The following is a 16,132-nucleotide window of genomic DNA, read 5'->3' as shown; positions in this document are numbered from 1 at the left end:
ATTATGAAAACGTTCCCGGATAGTCACGAGAACATGTGGTTTATTCAATATTCCAATTCAAATATCTTATTCATTGTATCTTCAGTAATAAATATAGATGTAATATTGTTCGATATTTTAATAATTTTTATTTCATAATTTTCGCGCATTACGACGCGTTTGTAATCTTCGCAGAACAACAATGTGATCGTCGTTGCTTTGTGAACAGTTCTTGTATTAATAATAATTTTCATATTTCCAATCTGCGTTTTTCAATGCCTTACTTTTCTCTCTGGGTAGGCTCAAGTAGTTCCCCAACGTAGTCGTATATTTGTGGAGTTTTTTTTCCTGACAAATTGATCCTCAATAAGACATTTTTAGTATTGGCATCTGTGAGGTCTATAATCGTTTTGATGCATCTAAATATACGAATGCTTGTCGGGACTTCGTCTTCTTATGGTGGATTTTCATAGTCAATTTTGCCGCATCACTTAGTTTTCATTCATCTCTCAGTCAGGATAAATCAGTCAGGAACCCATTAATTTTAGAGCTAAAACAAGGTGTTTAACTGAAAAATAATTCTAATATAATGTTCCTATGCGCACTCTTACAGACATGATGAACTTTCTTGTACTTCGTTCGGTATTTTTCATTTTTAACGATTTGAAGATTTTCTTCTATGTCGTAATTCAAAATTTGTTAACGATTACTTTCTATAAATTGAATGCTATTATCTGATTTCAGAAAAAAAGTTGGTTGTTTCCCTATTTAGTAGATACATATATTATTTTTATATCAACTGTTTGCTTTCTGAAAATATTATATTAACATTAATGAAATATATTGTTTTCTATTCTTTGTTTGAAATCATTTTTATCAAAAACAACTCACAAAATTGTTAGCAAAAGCTGTTTATTGAAGTGTAGGTAATTTGTTGTCTGTTTATTCTATTTGTTAAAAATATAATTCATGTTGAATTCATGGGAATAACCATCATTTAATTAACACCGAGTTTTAATTAATTAAAAATTTAATAATTACAACATTATTGTACTTATTTTATAATTCATATATATATATTATATATGTATATATTTACAGCCATCATGATGTTACTCCAATAACAATGGCACTTAATGGAGCTTCAAGTAGCCCTAGTGCATGTCAAGCACTTGCATCCATGTTATCACGGAATACCTTAAATCCTGCTGATATTACTGTATTATTTCGAAATTATTCTACTGCGGAACCACCTCCTATAGAATTACTTCGTAATCCACAATTCTTAGGTATTAATATACATAATGTATAAAATTGTAATTTGTTGTTTTTACAGCTACTATAATATATACAAAATAATAATCCATTAATTCCAGAACTATTAGTTGATGCACTTTTTAAACCGGGTGTAAAAATTAATCCTGAGCATAAATCTAAATACATATATTTATTAGCTTATGCAGCTAGTGTATGTGATATTCCAGCCAAGAAGGGGCATTCACGGAAATTAAATAAGGATGAATTAAAAACAACTATTCAAGCTATAGAAAAAGTCCATAACATTTGTAACATTAATAAAGGATCTACCGAATTGATAGCAGAATTACAAACTTTATATCAGTGCATAAGGTATAATGTATACAAATTATATTAGTGGTCATATGATATTTCTTATTTCTATATATAGTAAAATCTACATTCTTTTAGATTTCCTGTTGTAAGTGTAGGTATAATTAGATGGGTGGAGTGTACTGTAACTGAACCATCATATTTTAAATTGTGCACAGAACATTGTCCTGTACATCTTGCATTACTTGATGAAGTTGTAGTTTGCCATTCTTTACTGCATCCAAAAGTGTTACAACTTCTTGTACAGTTATTTGAAAGTAAACAAGACGAACTGGAAATACTTGTGCAGGTAAGAATATTTTAACCATATGTTTAACAATTAATATCAATATGCACAGTGTATACTACAGAGTGTATACTACAGACTGTATATATACAGAGTGTATCCACTTTAATTTACTATCGCAAATATTTCGAAAAGTACGCTAGGTAGAAGAATATACTTTTAGGACAAGATTACAAGAGATCGACAGAATGTCGTGAAATATAACAGGATGTTGCAGATGAAGGTATTTAAGATTGATGACAACTACGTATATTTTTTTAGTGGAATCATATAATTTTTAATACACTGATCGATACAACTAATTCCCTATAAAAAGGTATTAACATATTTGTATTAAAAAATAATTAATTTATCCTTATATTTCCTGAAATGGCACGGCGTATTTCTTTCTGCAAAATGATGAATAGTAATGAGAAAAATTTAGATATTTTCTGTATGATTTTATTAGAAAGTTTATGACATAGCACAATGAAAGTAATGAATTGGTTTAAATTTTTCAATATTCAAAGATATTAACTTAATTGTTAATGCTTGTCTTCTTCCTCTAAAGCTTTAAAGAGTTGTTAGCATTTTTTACATATTATTCATAGCATTATGATGCTGCGGAATGTGTTTATAATCTATCCTTTTTGTGGAAAAGAACTCGTTAGTTTATCAACTATTGTGGTTTAGTTTGCATAAACATTTTCTTTTACATAACCTCAATGAAAGAAATTCATGACCGTTAAGTCGTCAGTTCTTGATAATCATTTCAGAATTTCCACGACAAATCAACAATATTTATAATGTAAACGAATTCAAATAATTCAAAAGGTTTTAAGCACGACAATTCTACACAAGCAAAGCATTATTATGTTGATACTAGTGTGTGTACAATATTAGTAAATTCAAATTATAAGTGAATTCGATATTTATCGATCAATAATAATCGTAATTGATTTATGCCAATAAGGATTTTCTCCCGGCTAGTATTAGTAACTGTCTGTTCAGTAAACCAACATTATCAAAGATAGTTTTGTTGATAAATTACACATAATAGAAAAAATAGCATCTTTCTTCCGCCTACCAATAAGAATTTATTTGGCAATTGTTGCGTTGAGTACATCAGATGTAAATGATACTGCTGCGCTGCCTTCGTAACTCTTTCGCTACGGCAGTGTGCTTCATCGAAGTGACACCGCTGTACGGGCCACCGTGCCGCCGGAATAGCGGTACTGAACGGAGCACTGCGACGGAAAGCGTGCATATGTCATCGCGCGGACGTCATCTATAGGCGACGCTCGTACACACAGGTCGTCACACGGATGTCGCCTATAGGTGACACTCGTAGCGAAAGGGTTAAGGATATCAGATACAGTAGCTCGTGAAATATTATGTATTAATTTAATGTAAGCTACTATTTGTTTTTCATTTTCTTTTCTAAAAAAGACTGGCGTTGGTACTTCTTTCGGACTTGAAACGCTTCTTGTTCTTATCAAATATCCTCGTTCAACTTTGGTATAACAATGTTTTGACTGTTATATAAGTGGGATGTGTTATATCGCACGATAGATTATCGTAGAATAATTATCATTGCATTTCCAAAGAAACAACAAAAATTATGTCAACTATATCTGATTCTTGAATTCTTTTCATCCACTACATCTATTTTTCATGCTCACAATGAAAGCATTTTTGTTTAATTATCTCCTTAGGAAAAACCTGCTTCGTGTCGTTTTAGAGTCATAAGTATGTGTATCAATATCATCTTGTAATAGTAAAATTATAATATTTCCTATATGTATATATATTTGATATAAATAGGTTAATACTTATTTTATAGGAGATAACAATTTCGTTTGCTCCATCGATTAGTTTATTGAAAGTTATATGATTTCATTTAAAAAAATGTGTGTAAGTTTTGCCTAATCTTAACATCTCCATCGCATAACAGTATAGCTGCATATCATACAATTAACCGCCGAAAAATTGAAAAAGTTTTCCTAGTTGTAAAAAATCAACATAGAAGACAAAAGGGTTCTCGGTCTGCACATGCGTAACATGCTATGAATACTTCAGACAGAACAAAGACACTTTAATGATTTTTGTCCGTCTCACACAAACGCGGACTTCGATGACGTTCCATGTCGACCTTTCACGATTAGACACAACTCAATCTTTAAACGGTTTCCCCTAACAAGTGTTGAGACTTGTTTATATGATCAGAGAGGGAATGAGAATACTCACGCCCGTATATCGAGTTGATTGGTCCTTATACAAGTGTTACACAAGAGGCAAAGTATTGCACGGGTTAAACTATAGCATCTACAAGAACCTATTGAGATCCACATTAACATAGGTAAGAATCTATTTAGTTCACACTAGCATAAACAAGAAGCTATTTAATTCCATCACCGATGAGATACGGAATAGATCCATCACTTTATGGTACTTTTTGTCGCATGTTCTGAAATATCGACGTAAAATTAGATGTTTCGCTCTGCCATTCAATGATTTAGAATGGTGAAGTTAGGAATTATTTCCAATCTAATTATCAAAGTTAGTAAAGTTAACAGAAGTGGAAATATTGTCTTGTCTACATGGAATGTCAACAAGATCCGCGTTCTTGCGAGACAGACTAGGATGAATAGAATGTCTCTGTCTATGCTTGAAACATTCATAGTATGTCACGCATACGCAGAACAAGAACTTTCTTATCTTCCACGTTGAGTTTTAAAAACTAGTCAAGACTCAATTTTCAGGCAGCTTTCCGTAGACTTCGGTATAAGCGTCGAGAGCTATTTATGTATTCGTGGTACAAATATTGCCGAAGACATGGTTGCCATATCGCATCTTAGGAAAGTGTTACATTTCACGCGTAGTTGCCATATTCCTATTAGTCTGCTTATAAAGAAAAAGTTCAATTTCGCTTGAAAGAATGGTCTAGTTCAGCGGTCCTTAACCTATGGTCCGTGGAACTCCGAGAGCCGCGAAAGTCTCATACACAAGTTATTATATTATTCGAATAAAATGTATTTAGTAAATTTATTTATTTATTTATTTATAATAAATCACTTCTCTCTAAATTTGGAGGTTCTTTATGGGCGTTTCAAATGTACATATTTGGCACATTAGGGATTTAAATTTTGAGCCAAATCGTTGTATTTAAAGAGAATCCGTGATAAACAAAAGGTTACGAATTACCGGTCTATTTGTAATATCGCTCGGTTTTAAAATTAACCTAATGTGACAAGTTTTTTCTTATAAAAGTAATATGTTTAACATGCATATGTTTAACTCGACAGTGGAAACGTAAGAAAAAATGAAAAAGGAAAACAAAATATTACGTTTGAAATTACATATGTTTGAAAAAAACTTAATAATCTGCTGCAGATTTGAATGTACGGGTACTCGAGATTACAGGCTTTGGCGTAGTGGGTACTCGCAACGTAGGAATGCTTGGGTTGCCCGATACTTTTTAGGTAATTCGACAGTTTCGGACCGATTTCAAGGGTTCCCTCTCTCTCTTTTCTCTCTCTCTCTCTCTCTCTTTCTCTCTCTCTCTCTCTCTCTTTCTCTCTCTCTTCCAAAGACGATTTACCGAATTGAAACTGCCCGACTGCTTGAAATATAGATTTTTAGAATAGTGTTTTTCTTCTAAGGATTGACTCATGCACAGCTCGAAAAGTGAGAAGATAGATATAACAAGAGAAAACGAGATAGATATGGCACTTCAATGGGATGCCGCAAGTGAAAAACATAATCGGTAATTATGTAGAAAAGGGGATATTTCACGTTTGTCGATTTTTCTAATACGACTTAACAAATCAAGACGATTTCTTTTGCATCTCATAAGGTATGTTTACCTGCTAGATACGTTACAAATTTCTTTTGCATTTGTTTTTGTAAACTATCTGTTTTGCAAAAATATACTTTTTATGTATGTTCCCCGATTGCTCTGGACTAGATTAAGCATCAAGATGAAAGCATTTACATTTTGTAGGTAATTCACTGATCGGTCCCATTTGCGAAATATTTCATTTTCTTCGTTGTTAACTATTGTTGTTACAAATTACCTATTATTCACCCATTTCATTATCTGATCGTTCTCCCGTTCGTTCGACTGTAGAAACGATGAAATTGAGCAGTCTCTGGAAGTGTACTTCGTCCTATATATAGGTTCTTGTACATAAGTTTGTCGCTCAAAGCTGATTTTGTCCGTGTTTTTTATTACTAATTTCTTGTTTCAAGTACACTTGTGTCTTGTATTTATACGTTGTTTGTAGGAAGTAGACCTCAATTGTTTTTTCGTGAAAGAAGCCCTCGTAATTTTTGCATTTCCGCAAGTGCTCTTTCGTCATGCGGTTTATTGAAAATTTTGTTCGGTGCTAAATCAGATATGGCTAATTCGTATCTTTGAATCTGCTTCCAATTGATTCTTTGTCAAATTTTATAAGTAATAAATCCAGCAATTACCCCTCTCCCAGCTGATCTCTTGGAAAGCCATGTAAATTTCTTTACGATTCCCATTGCGTCGTTTATCAAGCAAACAGAAATTGGTATGTTTTGTCGCAACATAACTCGTGATCCCTCGACTAATGTTATTGTATGCAACAGTTATCCACGATTGTTTACATTTGCAGGAATAACATTTTCTTGTATACTTGTAGTCTTAAATGAATTATTCGCAAATTCTTGTAAGATACCATTGAGATCTCATTAATAATCAACTATCATGTATGACGCCACTTTCATCTCTCCTATTCAAACTTCCGTCTTGTCATAGACTGATACGATATAATAGTGGCTCTCTCAATAGGCAAGGAGAAAACAGAATGCAAAATTTTCCCAAATATTTCAAAGACGGTAACGCCAATCTTTATATAAATCTAGTTGGTCATTGTATATTTTTAATCGGCATAAATCATGACTAGATCTTTCAAACATGTATTATTAATACGTTGATCGCACCGCGCAAATCGATCAAGTTTCTCGCGGGGTTTAAATCCGTGGCGCGTAGATCCAGAGTGATTAACTAGAATAGCGATCCGATGCAATCCGATGTTGAGGTGCGTGGCCTGCGACCTAACGTCATCGAGCCTTTGTGTTATTACAAAGAATAAAGGATCTGGCCACTTAGTGGGGAAAGCGATAAGTTTTTCGAAAAGAGGACTGTGAGAGATCTCTATGTGAAGTGCCATGGCATTTACGCCAGAACCTTTATTCCGCTGAGAAATATTTTTCTCTAACAAGCATATCTGTGATTCTTTTAGTCTCAAAATGTTTGCTAGACAATGTAAAAATATAATTGAAAGTGAACGGAATAGTGATGAAGAAGTAGTTAGTTTTATAAGAAAGGCTAGAAATGAAATTTCATCAAGTTCAAGTTCGGATAATGAGGATGCATATGACAATGGACAACTTGAGGAAATATTTAAAAAACTAGCTATAGAAGAAAAGGATGAATTGATCAATACTGACTGTTGGTTCATTGAACAATATCCAGTGAAACAAGTTTAGCAGCAAACGAGAATCATTTACATTTACCGGGAAATGTGGACTTTGTTAATTACCACCTTTATGAATTACCTCTCGATATTAAATTGGGTGAAGCGCTTTCATTATTTTTGAATGAAAAAGCGATAAGCCTTCTAGTCACGGAAACGAACAGATGTACAGATCAAAAATCGCTTCAACATCCAAGCATTGAACACGCTCGAATGAAGAGATGGAAACCCACTACTACCAAAGGAATGAAAACATTGTTGATTTAGATGGGTCTAGTACAGATGCTGCTAACTAAATGTTGGACAACGGACCCTATTTACAACTTTCTGTTTCCGCATATCATAATGTCTCGTAATCGATTTGAATTATTATTAGCGAATTTGCACTTTGAAAACAACGAAGACATAGAACCTAATAATAGATTTGGAAAAATGTTACCACTTGTATACATACTAATGAACAGTTCTCAAAAAGTCTTTTCACCAGACCCAGATATTGCAGTCGACTAGACAATGGTTCCTTGGAGAGGAAGACTAATATTTAGGCAGTACATACCGACTAAATTCCATAAATATGTGTAGCGGCACTCGACAACAAATACCGTTTGCACTGAGCTTTCAAAAAAATTGTTAAACGAAGGGCGTACCTTGTTTGTCGATCGTTTTTATACTAGTTATGAACTAGCATTTAAATTTTTCAATGTCAAAACACATGTTGTTGGAACCGTATGTCACAATAAGAGATTTATGCCAAAATACGTTGTCTTACCCACTGAAAAGAGGTGAGATGATATTACTGGAAGATAATAATGGTATTGTGGTACTAAAATGAGAGATGTCTGTGATGTTAAAATATTGTCGACAAAATATGCACCCGTTATGGTATCAACTTCGGATTCCTTCACTCATCGCGATCGTTTACCGAAAATGAAACCTTTAACAGTAACAGTTTATAATAATGGAAAATATCTTACCGGTGGTTCCATATTCTACACTAGTACGTAAATATTATGTAATTCTACAGTTGTACGGAAAAGTTCATACCTTTCTATTTGAAACACACAAGTATGAGAATAACCAAACAACTAAGTTGGCCTAAAAAAGAGAAATTAACTATTTATTATATTCTTTTAATGATAAAAAAGAAACTCCTTTCTTTTAAACGGTAATGGATCAATGGAATGATGATTTCAATATATCTTCAATAGACAATAGCTTTTTAAATTTAACATTAAATTTGCTGTCGGTGAAATTGTAGAACCGTTACGTTTTTTCTGACTTCGATGATTTTTTAATATGTCGTCGGATGCATGATTCTGAACAACTTTTTCCTGCACGTGTAATTGCATGTCGATCATAGTTGCGAGATATGCGCCTAGTGAATTCTGCTTATAATTTTGTGCCTGTAACAGCGTGCGCGTTTAATATTGGTTGCCGGCAGCCTTGCGACCCAACTGAAACTTAGCTATTGTTTATAGTATATACAATGATTCATAAAAGTATTCGACGCTCGTTATTGAAACATTAAAGAATAAAAATATATGAGATACGTTTGATATTTCGAGGTAATACTATAACCACTGTAGAATACAGGTATGAGTATTGTGTACGTAGAATTTAAAGCGAACCGAATAATATTTATAAAAGTTAGAATACTCATTACAAAAATACGCAAAAAAGGGGTCACAAAATTATTGGAACGCTTGGGGCGATGTCTACATTAAATTCACGTTATAAATGTTAGTATCGATGAATTCAGTTGATGCTAAGACATTGTTTAGCGAGTTAAATGTTGTAATCAGTTACAATTATCAGAGTCATTATGGATTCGAAAAAGTCTGAAATACAAAAGTGCGAAAAGTGAATTAATATTAAAACTGCAGAAAGCAGGACAATATTTCAGAAAAATAGTCGATCTCTTTAATAGAAGCAAATCGACGATCCATTATATTATGAAAATATGAAATAACATAGGAAATCTTACAAATAAAGCCTAAATATGGTCTGGAAGAGTTGACGCGTCGAGCGGAAAAAATAATTACTCGTAAAAAATATGGATATATCGGCTTCGCAACTGCAGACAATTTTTACGTTAGAGTTGCAAAGAAGAGCCGTATAAAGCCATACAAAAGAGACTAAATTTTGCGAAAAAATGTGTTACTAAAATAAAATTATCTTACTAAAGACATTAATTTCTGGAATACTATCATATTTTCCGCTGAAATTAAATTCAACATTTTTCAGTTTGATGGATTCAATTATGTGTAAAATACATAGTACTAAAATGGAAATGTGAAATTTAGTTCTGATGGTAAAACACGGAGGTGTTTCTGTCGTGATGTGGGGTTGTATGACAGCCAATGATGCCGGAATCTAGTATTTATAGACAAGATTTTAGACAAATACAATTATTTAACCGTTTGAGTCCCAGGGGTCATTGAAAAAACAGGGTCGAAAAATCCCCGAACAGCGCGATAGCGCTTCTCTTAATTGATTGCGAAGAGGAACAAACGGCACAATAGCGTTCGTCATATTTGTTACTTTATGAAATACATCTATATTATTATATATGCGTAATATTAGTTTATAAATATTTCAAGTTCTATTTAATAAAAATTATTGAGAAGATAACAATGAAATACCAAATACGGACGTCAGTCGTCCGTAGCGTTCAGATGTACTGGGTCTTTTCGACACAAAAATTAAACAGCGCGATCGCGTTGCTTGGGACTCAAACGGTTAAATATATTAAAAGGAAATCTGAAGTAAACAACTTCCACTTTCAATGGGATAATTATTCAAAACTATGTGCTTGCATTATGAAAGAATGGATACTATAGAATACATCTCTCAACCTAAACATGCTATCTGCGCTGAATCCAATAGAACATTTTTACTCTGAAATGGGTAGAAAATCAAGTATATTATTGAAATATGGAATAATCATAAAACATAGATATTACACAGAAATTAGTATATAATATGGAAAACTCTCTTAGAAATATTATTCGAGCCAAAACTGGATTAACTAAATATTAATATACCAGGTAAGATATACAAATAATAAGAAATAATGTATGCGTTCGAATATTTTTATAGTCTTCTTTTTGTATATATCTGTAATGAGTATTCTATAACTTCCACAAATATTAACCAATTAACTTCATATTCAAATAGCAATCTTAAAATGTGTATCTTACTATAGTTATATTATTATGTTGAAATATCAAGTGTATCACATATATTATATTTATATGTATAGACGGTATCTTGTTACTGCATACCGTTGAGGTGGTATTACACGTATTGATTTGTCTAATAAAGAGACGCGTGATAAAGCTGTAATAGTCAATTATATATAAATCACTTTAAGTATAAGTACAGAGATAGCGTATTCTGTCGTAATCATCGCTCGCTCAATGCTATTCAATTCTTTAATTGTTCAACTATTTGAATATATTAGCTCGCTTTCTAGACTGGTCTTAGAGAGGATGTTCGTCTATTTATATTTTGATCGGTGGAGTAATAGAAAGTTCAAATTTGATTCCGCTTGACGATAACACATAACGGCGATATTGTTTTGTACGGAGTACGTTTACTTCTAAATCTCGTAAATTGAAACGGCATTGATACTCCGAGGCACAACAACATGAGTCACTCTCGATTCGTATCGTCCTATGATTCATATGCCGCTACATCGTGACTCGTTACTTAGTTCGGTTGTTCCTATGAGATTTCGGAAAAAGCGCGCACAGGGATACATTACCTTCAAGACAGAACGTACATCACACGTCGTAATAAAACAGCGTACAGTCGCTTTTCCAGTCACTTGGACGTTCTCGCGCCCTTATACTCGATCAGATAGTCTCTCTTTATAACCCCCCAAAATGACAGCTAATCAAAAAACTACATCAACCGCTTACAATAGCTATCGACAAATAACATTATTTCCACGTAGCTGAAGAAATCCGACCTATGATTGACGACCGTTTTATGACGGACTCTAAACATCGAACAGACTCCGCACACTCAAAAGAGCTGCATAGTGAGATGTGCTTTCGCTTTTGTATCGGCCAGACCACACTACTACAGTAACGAAACTTTTTATTTCCTTAACTTTTATTAACAAAAGATTTCATTAACATGTTAGTGAGATTTTCTTGATTAAAACGAATCCAAACACAATATTATTCTAAAATTCGGTTATACTTTAATTGGACATATCAATCTTTCTTTTTCAACCGTTGATCGATTGGCCGGACTTGCCTCTGTGTAATACCAAAAACTAGGTCCTAACTGTTGAGACAATATCTTAAGCTTAGTTCATACTAGCAGACAATTGTTTACAGAGCCGTATCACAACCAATCAGCATATGTCTTTCATGAAAAATGCGCAGAAAACGGGAGACAAAACTCAAGTCTAGAACTAATTCTTTGATAAAAACTGTGTCCACACTGACAGACAACTGTTGGTAGACATGCATCATCCGGAGGGAAAAAAACCCGTAAAAAGCACGTCCGCGGACAAGTATTAGATCGTCCGGAAAATTCTTTCCGCGTTCGCCTTGTTTTGTTTTGTTTAAGTAAACAAACAACCAGATCACTCTACCGTCAATCGTGTGGTCACTAGTTATCCTCTAGTAAGACAAGAAAACAGTTCTCGACGTTAGTAAAAAATGTATCGAGTGTTTTCTGCGTGGTGAAAAATGGGAGACTAAAAGATGCATTTTGGTCATGTTATGTTTCACTGCTTTAAAAAAGACAGTACGTCTAAAAACACTGCAAAGGAGATTTGTAACGTTTATGGTGATCGGTTTATAACTGTTCAAACAGTCCGTAATTGATTTAGGAGGTTTAGAGCCGGAAATTTTAATCTGGAACATGAAGATCGCAGCGAACATCCATCCACCACTGATACTGATCTTATCAACGCCTACCTCGATGAAAACCCAAGGTCTAGTGTTCGTGAGATAGCAGATGCTTTAAACATTCCGCGAACAACGATTCATGAGCATTTAACAAAGCTTGGGTACGTTAATCGCTACGAAGTGTTGGGTCCCCCATCAACTGACGGAGAGCAATCTCCTGAATCGAATCTCGACATGCGATTTGCTAATTCAACGCAACAAAAGAGAGCCATTTTTCAAAAAATTAATTACTGGGGATGCAAGTTGGATTCTCTACGACACCACTGCGCGCAAGCGATCTTGGTCGAGTCGAGATAAGTGTCCTCCAACGGTAGCAAGACCTCGACTTCACCCGAAGAAGGTACTGCTTTCAATTTGATGGGACTGGAAGGGTATCCTCTACTACGAACTAGTTCCGGAAGGATAAACGATCAACAATGAAAAATATTGCACCCAACTCGAAAAACTTAAGGAAACCATTATCACAAAACGTCCTGAAGTGGTGAACAGACGTAGCGTCGTGTTCTACCACGATAACGCGGGGCCACACGTTTCTTTAGCAGTGCGAACGAAGCTTCTAGATGTTTACCACATCCTCCATACTCTCCAGACCTTGCACCATAGAACTATTATTTGTTCCTCTCCCTAAAGAATTTTCTTCGCAATAGAAAATTCAAATCAGTAAACAAAGTGAAAAACGACCTCGAAGAATATTTTAAAAGTAAATCAAGAGAATTTTGGAAAAATGGCATTATGAGGCTCCCGGAGAGATGGCAAAAGGTGATAGAAGAGAAAGGATCATACATCATTTAAGAAAGGTACACAGAAGGAAGTATATTTTATACTTACCTCCTATTTAAAAAATGAAAAGAACTTTCCGGATAACTTAATATTACTTCCATTGGGACAGAAAGCAAGAGACAATGAAAAATGTGTTCTTTCCTCGTTTTGGATCAACGGTCCCGTTGTGCAATGCGCCGCTGTCAAGAAAGGCCTTGACTAGAGGTCCTTTTCTCTTCACAGTTTCCTAGCTTAGGAGAAATAAGTTTTGTGGACCCATTCGAAATGTCGCAGTTGTTCTCTTTTATTGTCCCTATAATCTGTCCAGCAGGATAAGAGAGTAGACACAAATAAAATGTGATTGCAGCGGCCGCAACTATTGGCTCTCGTCTCGTTGAATAAATTATAGCTGCATTCTTGTTTATGGATTTTTCCCTCGAGTGATCTCTTAAGCGTTTGAATCCCAAGCAGCGCGATCGCGCTGTTTAGTTTTTGTGCCGAAAAGACCCAGAACATTTGAACGCTACGGACAACTGACGATATTTTGTATTTCATTGTTATCTTCTCAATAATTTTTATTGAACAAAACTTGAAATATTTATAAATTAATAGCACGCATGTATAATAATATAGATGTATTTTATAAAAATAACAAATATGACGAGCGCTATTGCGTCGCTTGTTTCTCTTCGCAATCGATTAAGACAAGCGCTATCGCGCTGTTTCGGACTTTCGACCCTGTTTTTTCAAGGACCCCTGGGGCTCAAACGGTTAATATAGCCGATTTTTTCGCCGAGAGTATCTTTATTACCGCTAAGTCAAAAGCTGAAAGTGATCCACACGCTTTTCGAACATTTAGATAACACGCACTATCGCGGCGATAGAGATTATTGACATTGCGACGATCTACATCCTTCGGGCGACATTACAGCTCTCTGATATGATTGTATCTCTACCTAGCAACATCCTACTTATATTCTATTATCTACAATGTCGCCCTCGATCTTCGACAACTTTTCACAAAGCATTTTCTTCTTCTAAGGATACTTCTTAAAATATTTGCAATAATACAAATAAAATCAAATATTCTATATAATTAAAGTTATTTTGCGGATGTTTTAAAATATCTTCGTAATAAATTTGACATATATTATTCCGTATTTTTGAATAACAATTAATGAACTTTTATTTTGAAGAAAAATTACTATTTTGATTGAATATTATTTTAGAGGATCAAAAATTATTGACTTCTTTTATGTACAATTATACGAAATTTTTTATGTTTTCGATGGGTTAATGAATCTGAAAATGCAGGTTTGAAGTTGCGAAATTCAGTGGTTCAGAAATTGCAATTATGTAAAACTAACCATTTTTAGAATATTGTTACTTTAACGCCATATTGGCTTCTACCCATACCTCATCCAATGAGTGAACCGCACAGAAGAGCATTCACGTACTCTCGACTTACGCTTACTTTTTAAAAAATGTAATATCTTCGGATTTCGGCCATCAACAATGCCATCAAATCGATATTCTTATGACGGAAAAAATGTCGATGTAAACATTCGCATAGGCGATCGACAAATATGTCATCATAGAAGCGACCTTTTTTTAGTCTTTAGTTGGTTGCCAATTGAATTTTATTTTTTGAGTATGCATACCATAAGAAGTTGTAATTAAATTCGCGAAAAAATTAGCTTATACTAACGTAATCGACCGTCTCACGACGCCTGGGAAATAAATCCTAATCCGGACCAAAACCAATGTCGTTTTATCTACAAATTCCACGCTGTGATTAACTGTTTTATGTACGTATCCTTCTACAGCTAATCTGGCATAACTTTTGAAATGAATGAAAAGGAATAAAAAATAAAACAAAAGACTATAAAAAAGCGATAAAAAAGAAAATAAGACGAAAATAAAAGTAACGACGCAAAAATACACAAGTGAATACCCCGGAGACATTGGAAAAAGTATTATGAGGTAAATATAAAAGTTATATCAGGGTGAAAGATCAAACATACGCAAAATACATGTAGCCAAATACATTTGACTTAACCCGTCAAAATGACTGCAATTCACGTGCATTCAGTGGTTCCATGGAGTCCAATCATTGTACGGAACATGGATAGAAGCCAATATGGCGTTAAAATAATGTGCAGTATATTCTGGAAATGTTCAATTTTATATAGTCATAACTTTTGAACCACTAGATTACGCAACTTAAAACTTGTATTTTCAAATTCTATGTATCGAAAAATACAAGATTAAAAATACAAAAAATCAATATTTTTTTGTCCTTGAGTAAAGTTCAATCAAATTTGATATAATATAATCAATTACTTGATATAGAATGAATTTCTTTTAACATATATATCGAAAAGAATGTCACTCTTAAGGCATATAGTTCCGAGAATTATGTTACCCAAAAGATTAAAAAAATAATTCATTCTTCAGTTTCGCTTTTTTCATTTGTAATCATTTCATTCTTAGTTGTGCCATTTTGGGCATTCATTATGAGTAAGTTTATAATTTATTATTAATTTGTTTAACATGTATTTAAACAAGTAGTTAAGAAAACGAATGTAAAACGAATGTTAGTAGCTTTTATATTTATTATTTTAATTTTATACTTATTATTTTTGTGAATTAATAACCTTTCTCCTTTAATTTTCAGTTGGAAATGAAAAAAATGCTAATTGATAGAATGGTGAACTTATTAAGTAGAGGTTGCGTGGTACCAGTAGTGTGTTACATCAAACAGTGTTGGCAACGTGGAGACACAGATGTATCGTTAATTAGGTATTTTGTTACAGAGGTATTGTAAAATTATTTTTTAAATAAATATGTACATACACAGCATGCTTAATGATACTAAGATGATATTGTATTAGGTTTTAGAAGCAATAGCTCCACCATATACAGCTGAATTTATTCATTTATTCCTTCCTATGGTTGAAGATGAAGAAATTACAGGTACAATGCGTGGTGATAGCGACAATGATCTTGTTTCAGAATTTATAGGTGAGTTTATAAAATCTTACATGTAGATTATATTTAATTTC

General features: G+C 33.6%; 1 protein-coding gene across 15 annotated transcripts in view; it reads left to right on the top strand.

The window, feature by feature from the left end:
• The window catches only part of LOC126917842 (negative elongation factor D), a 48,373-nt gene that overhangs the window by 31,885 nt on the left and 356 nt on the right, over positions 1 to 16,132 (top strand). For 9 of the 15 annotated variants that reach the window (XM_050725183.1, XM_050725176.1, XM_050725180.1 and 6 more), the window contains exons 7-12: positions 1,081 to 1,268; positions 1,356 to 1,608; positions 1,687 to 1,897; positions 2,058 to 2,117; positions 15,745 to 15,885; positions 15,962 to 16,091. In XM_050725183.1, coding sequence (XP_050581140.1) covers positions 1,081 to 1,268; positions 1,356 to 1,608; positions 1,687 to 1,897; positions 2,058 to 2,117; positions 15,745 to 15,885; positions 15,962 to 16,091 — 983 coding nt within the window. The other 6 variants (XR_007711094.1, XR_007711092.1, XR_007711093.1 and 3 more) reach the window with 6 other exon arrangements.

Source organism: Bombus affinis, chromosome 6 (genome assembly GCF_024516045.1).
Source record: "Bombus affinis isolate iyBomAffi1 chromosome 6, iyBomAffi1.2, whole genome shotgun sequence".
In the NCBI taxonomy this organism is placed as follows: Eukaryota; Metazoa; Arthropoda; class Insecta; order Hymenoptera; family Apidae; genus Bombus; species Bombus affinis.
This window is presented reverse-complemented; position numbering and strand designations above follow the sequence as displayed.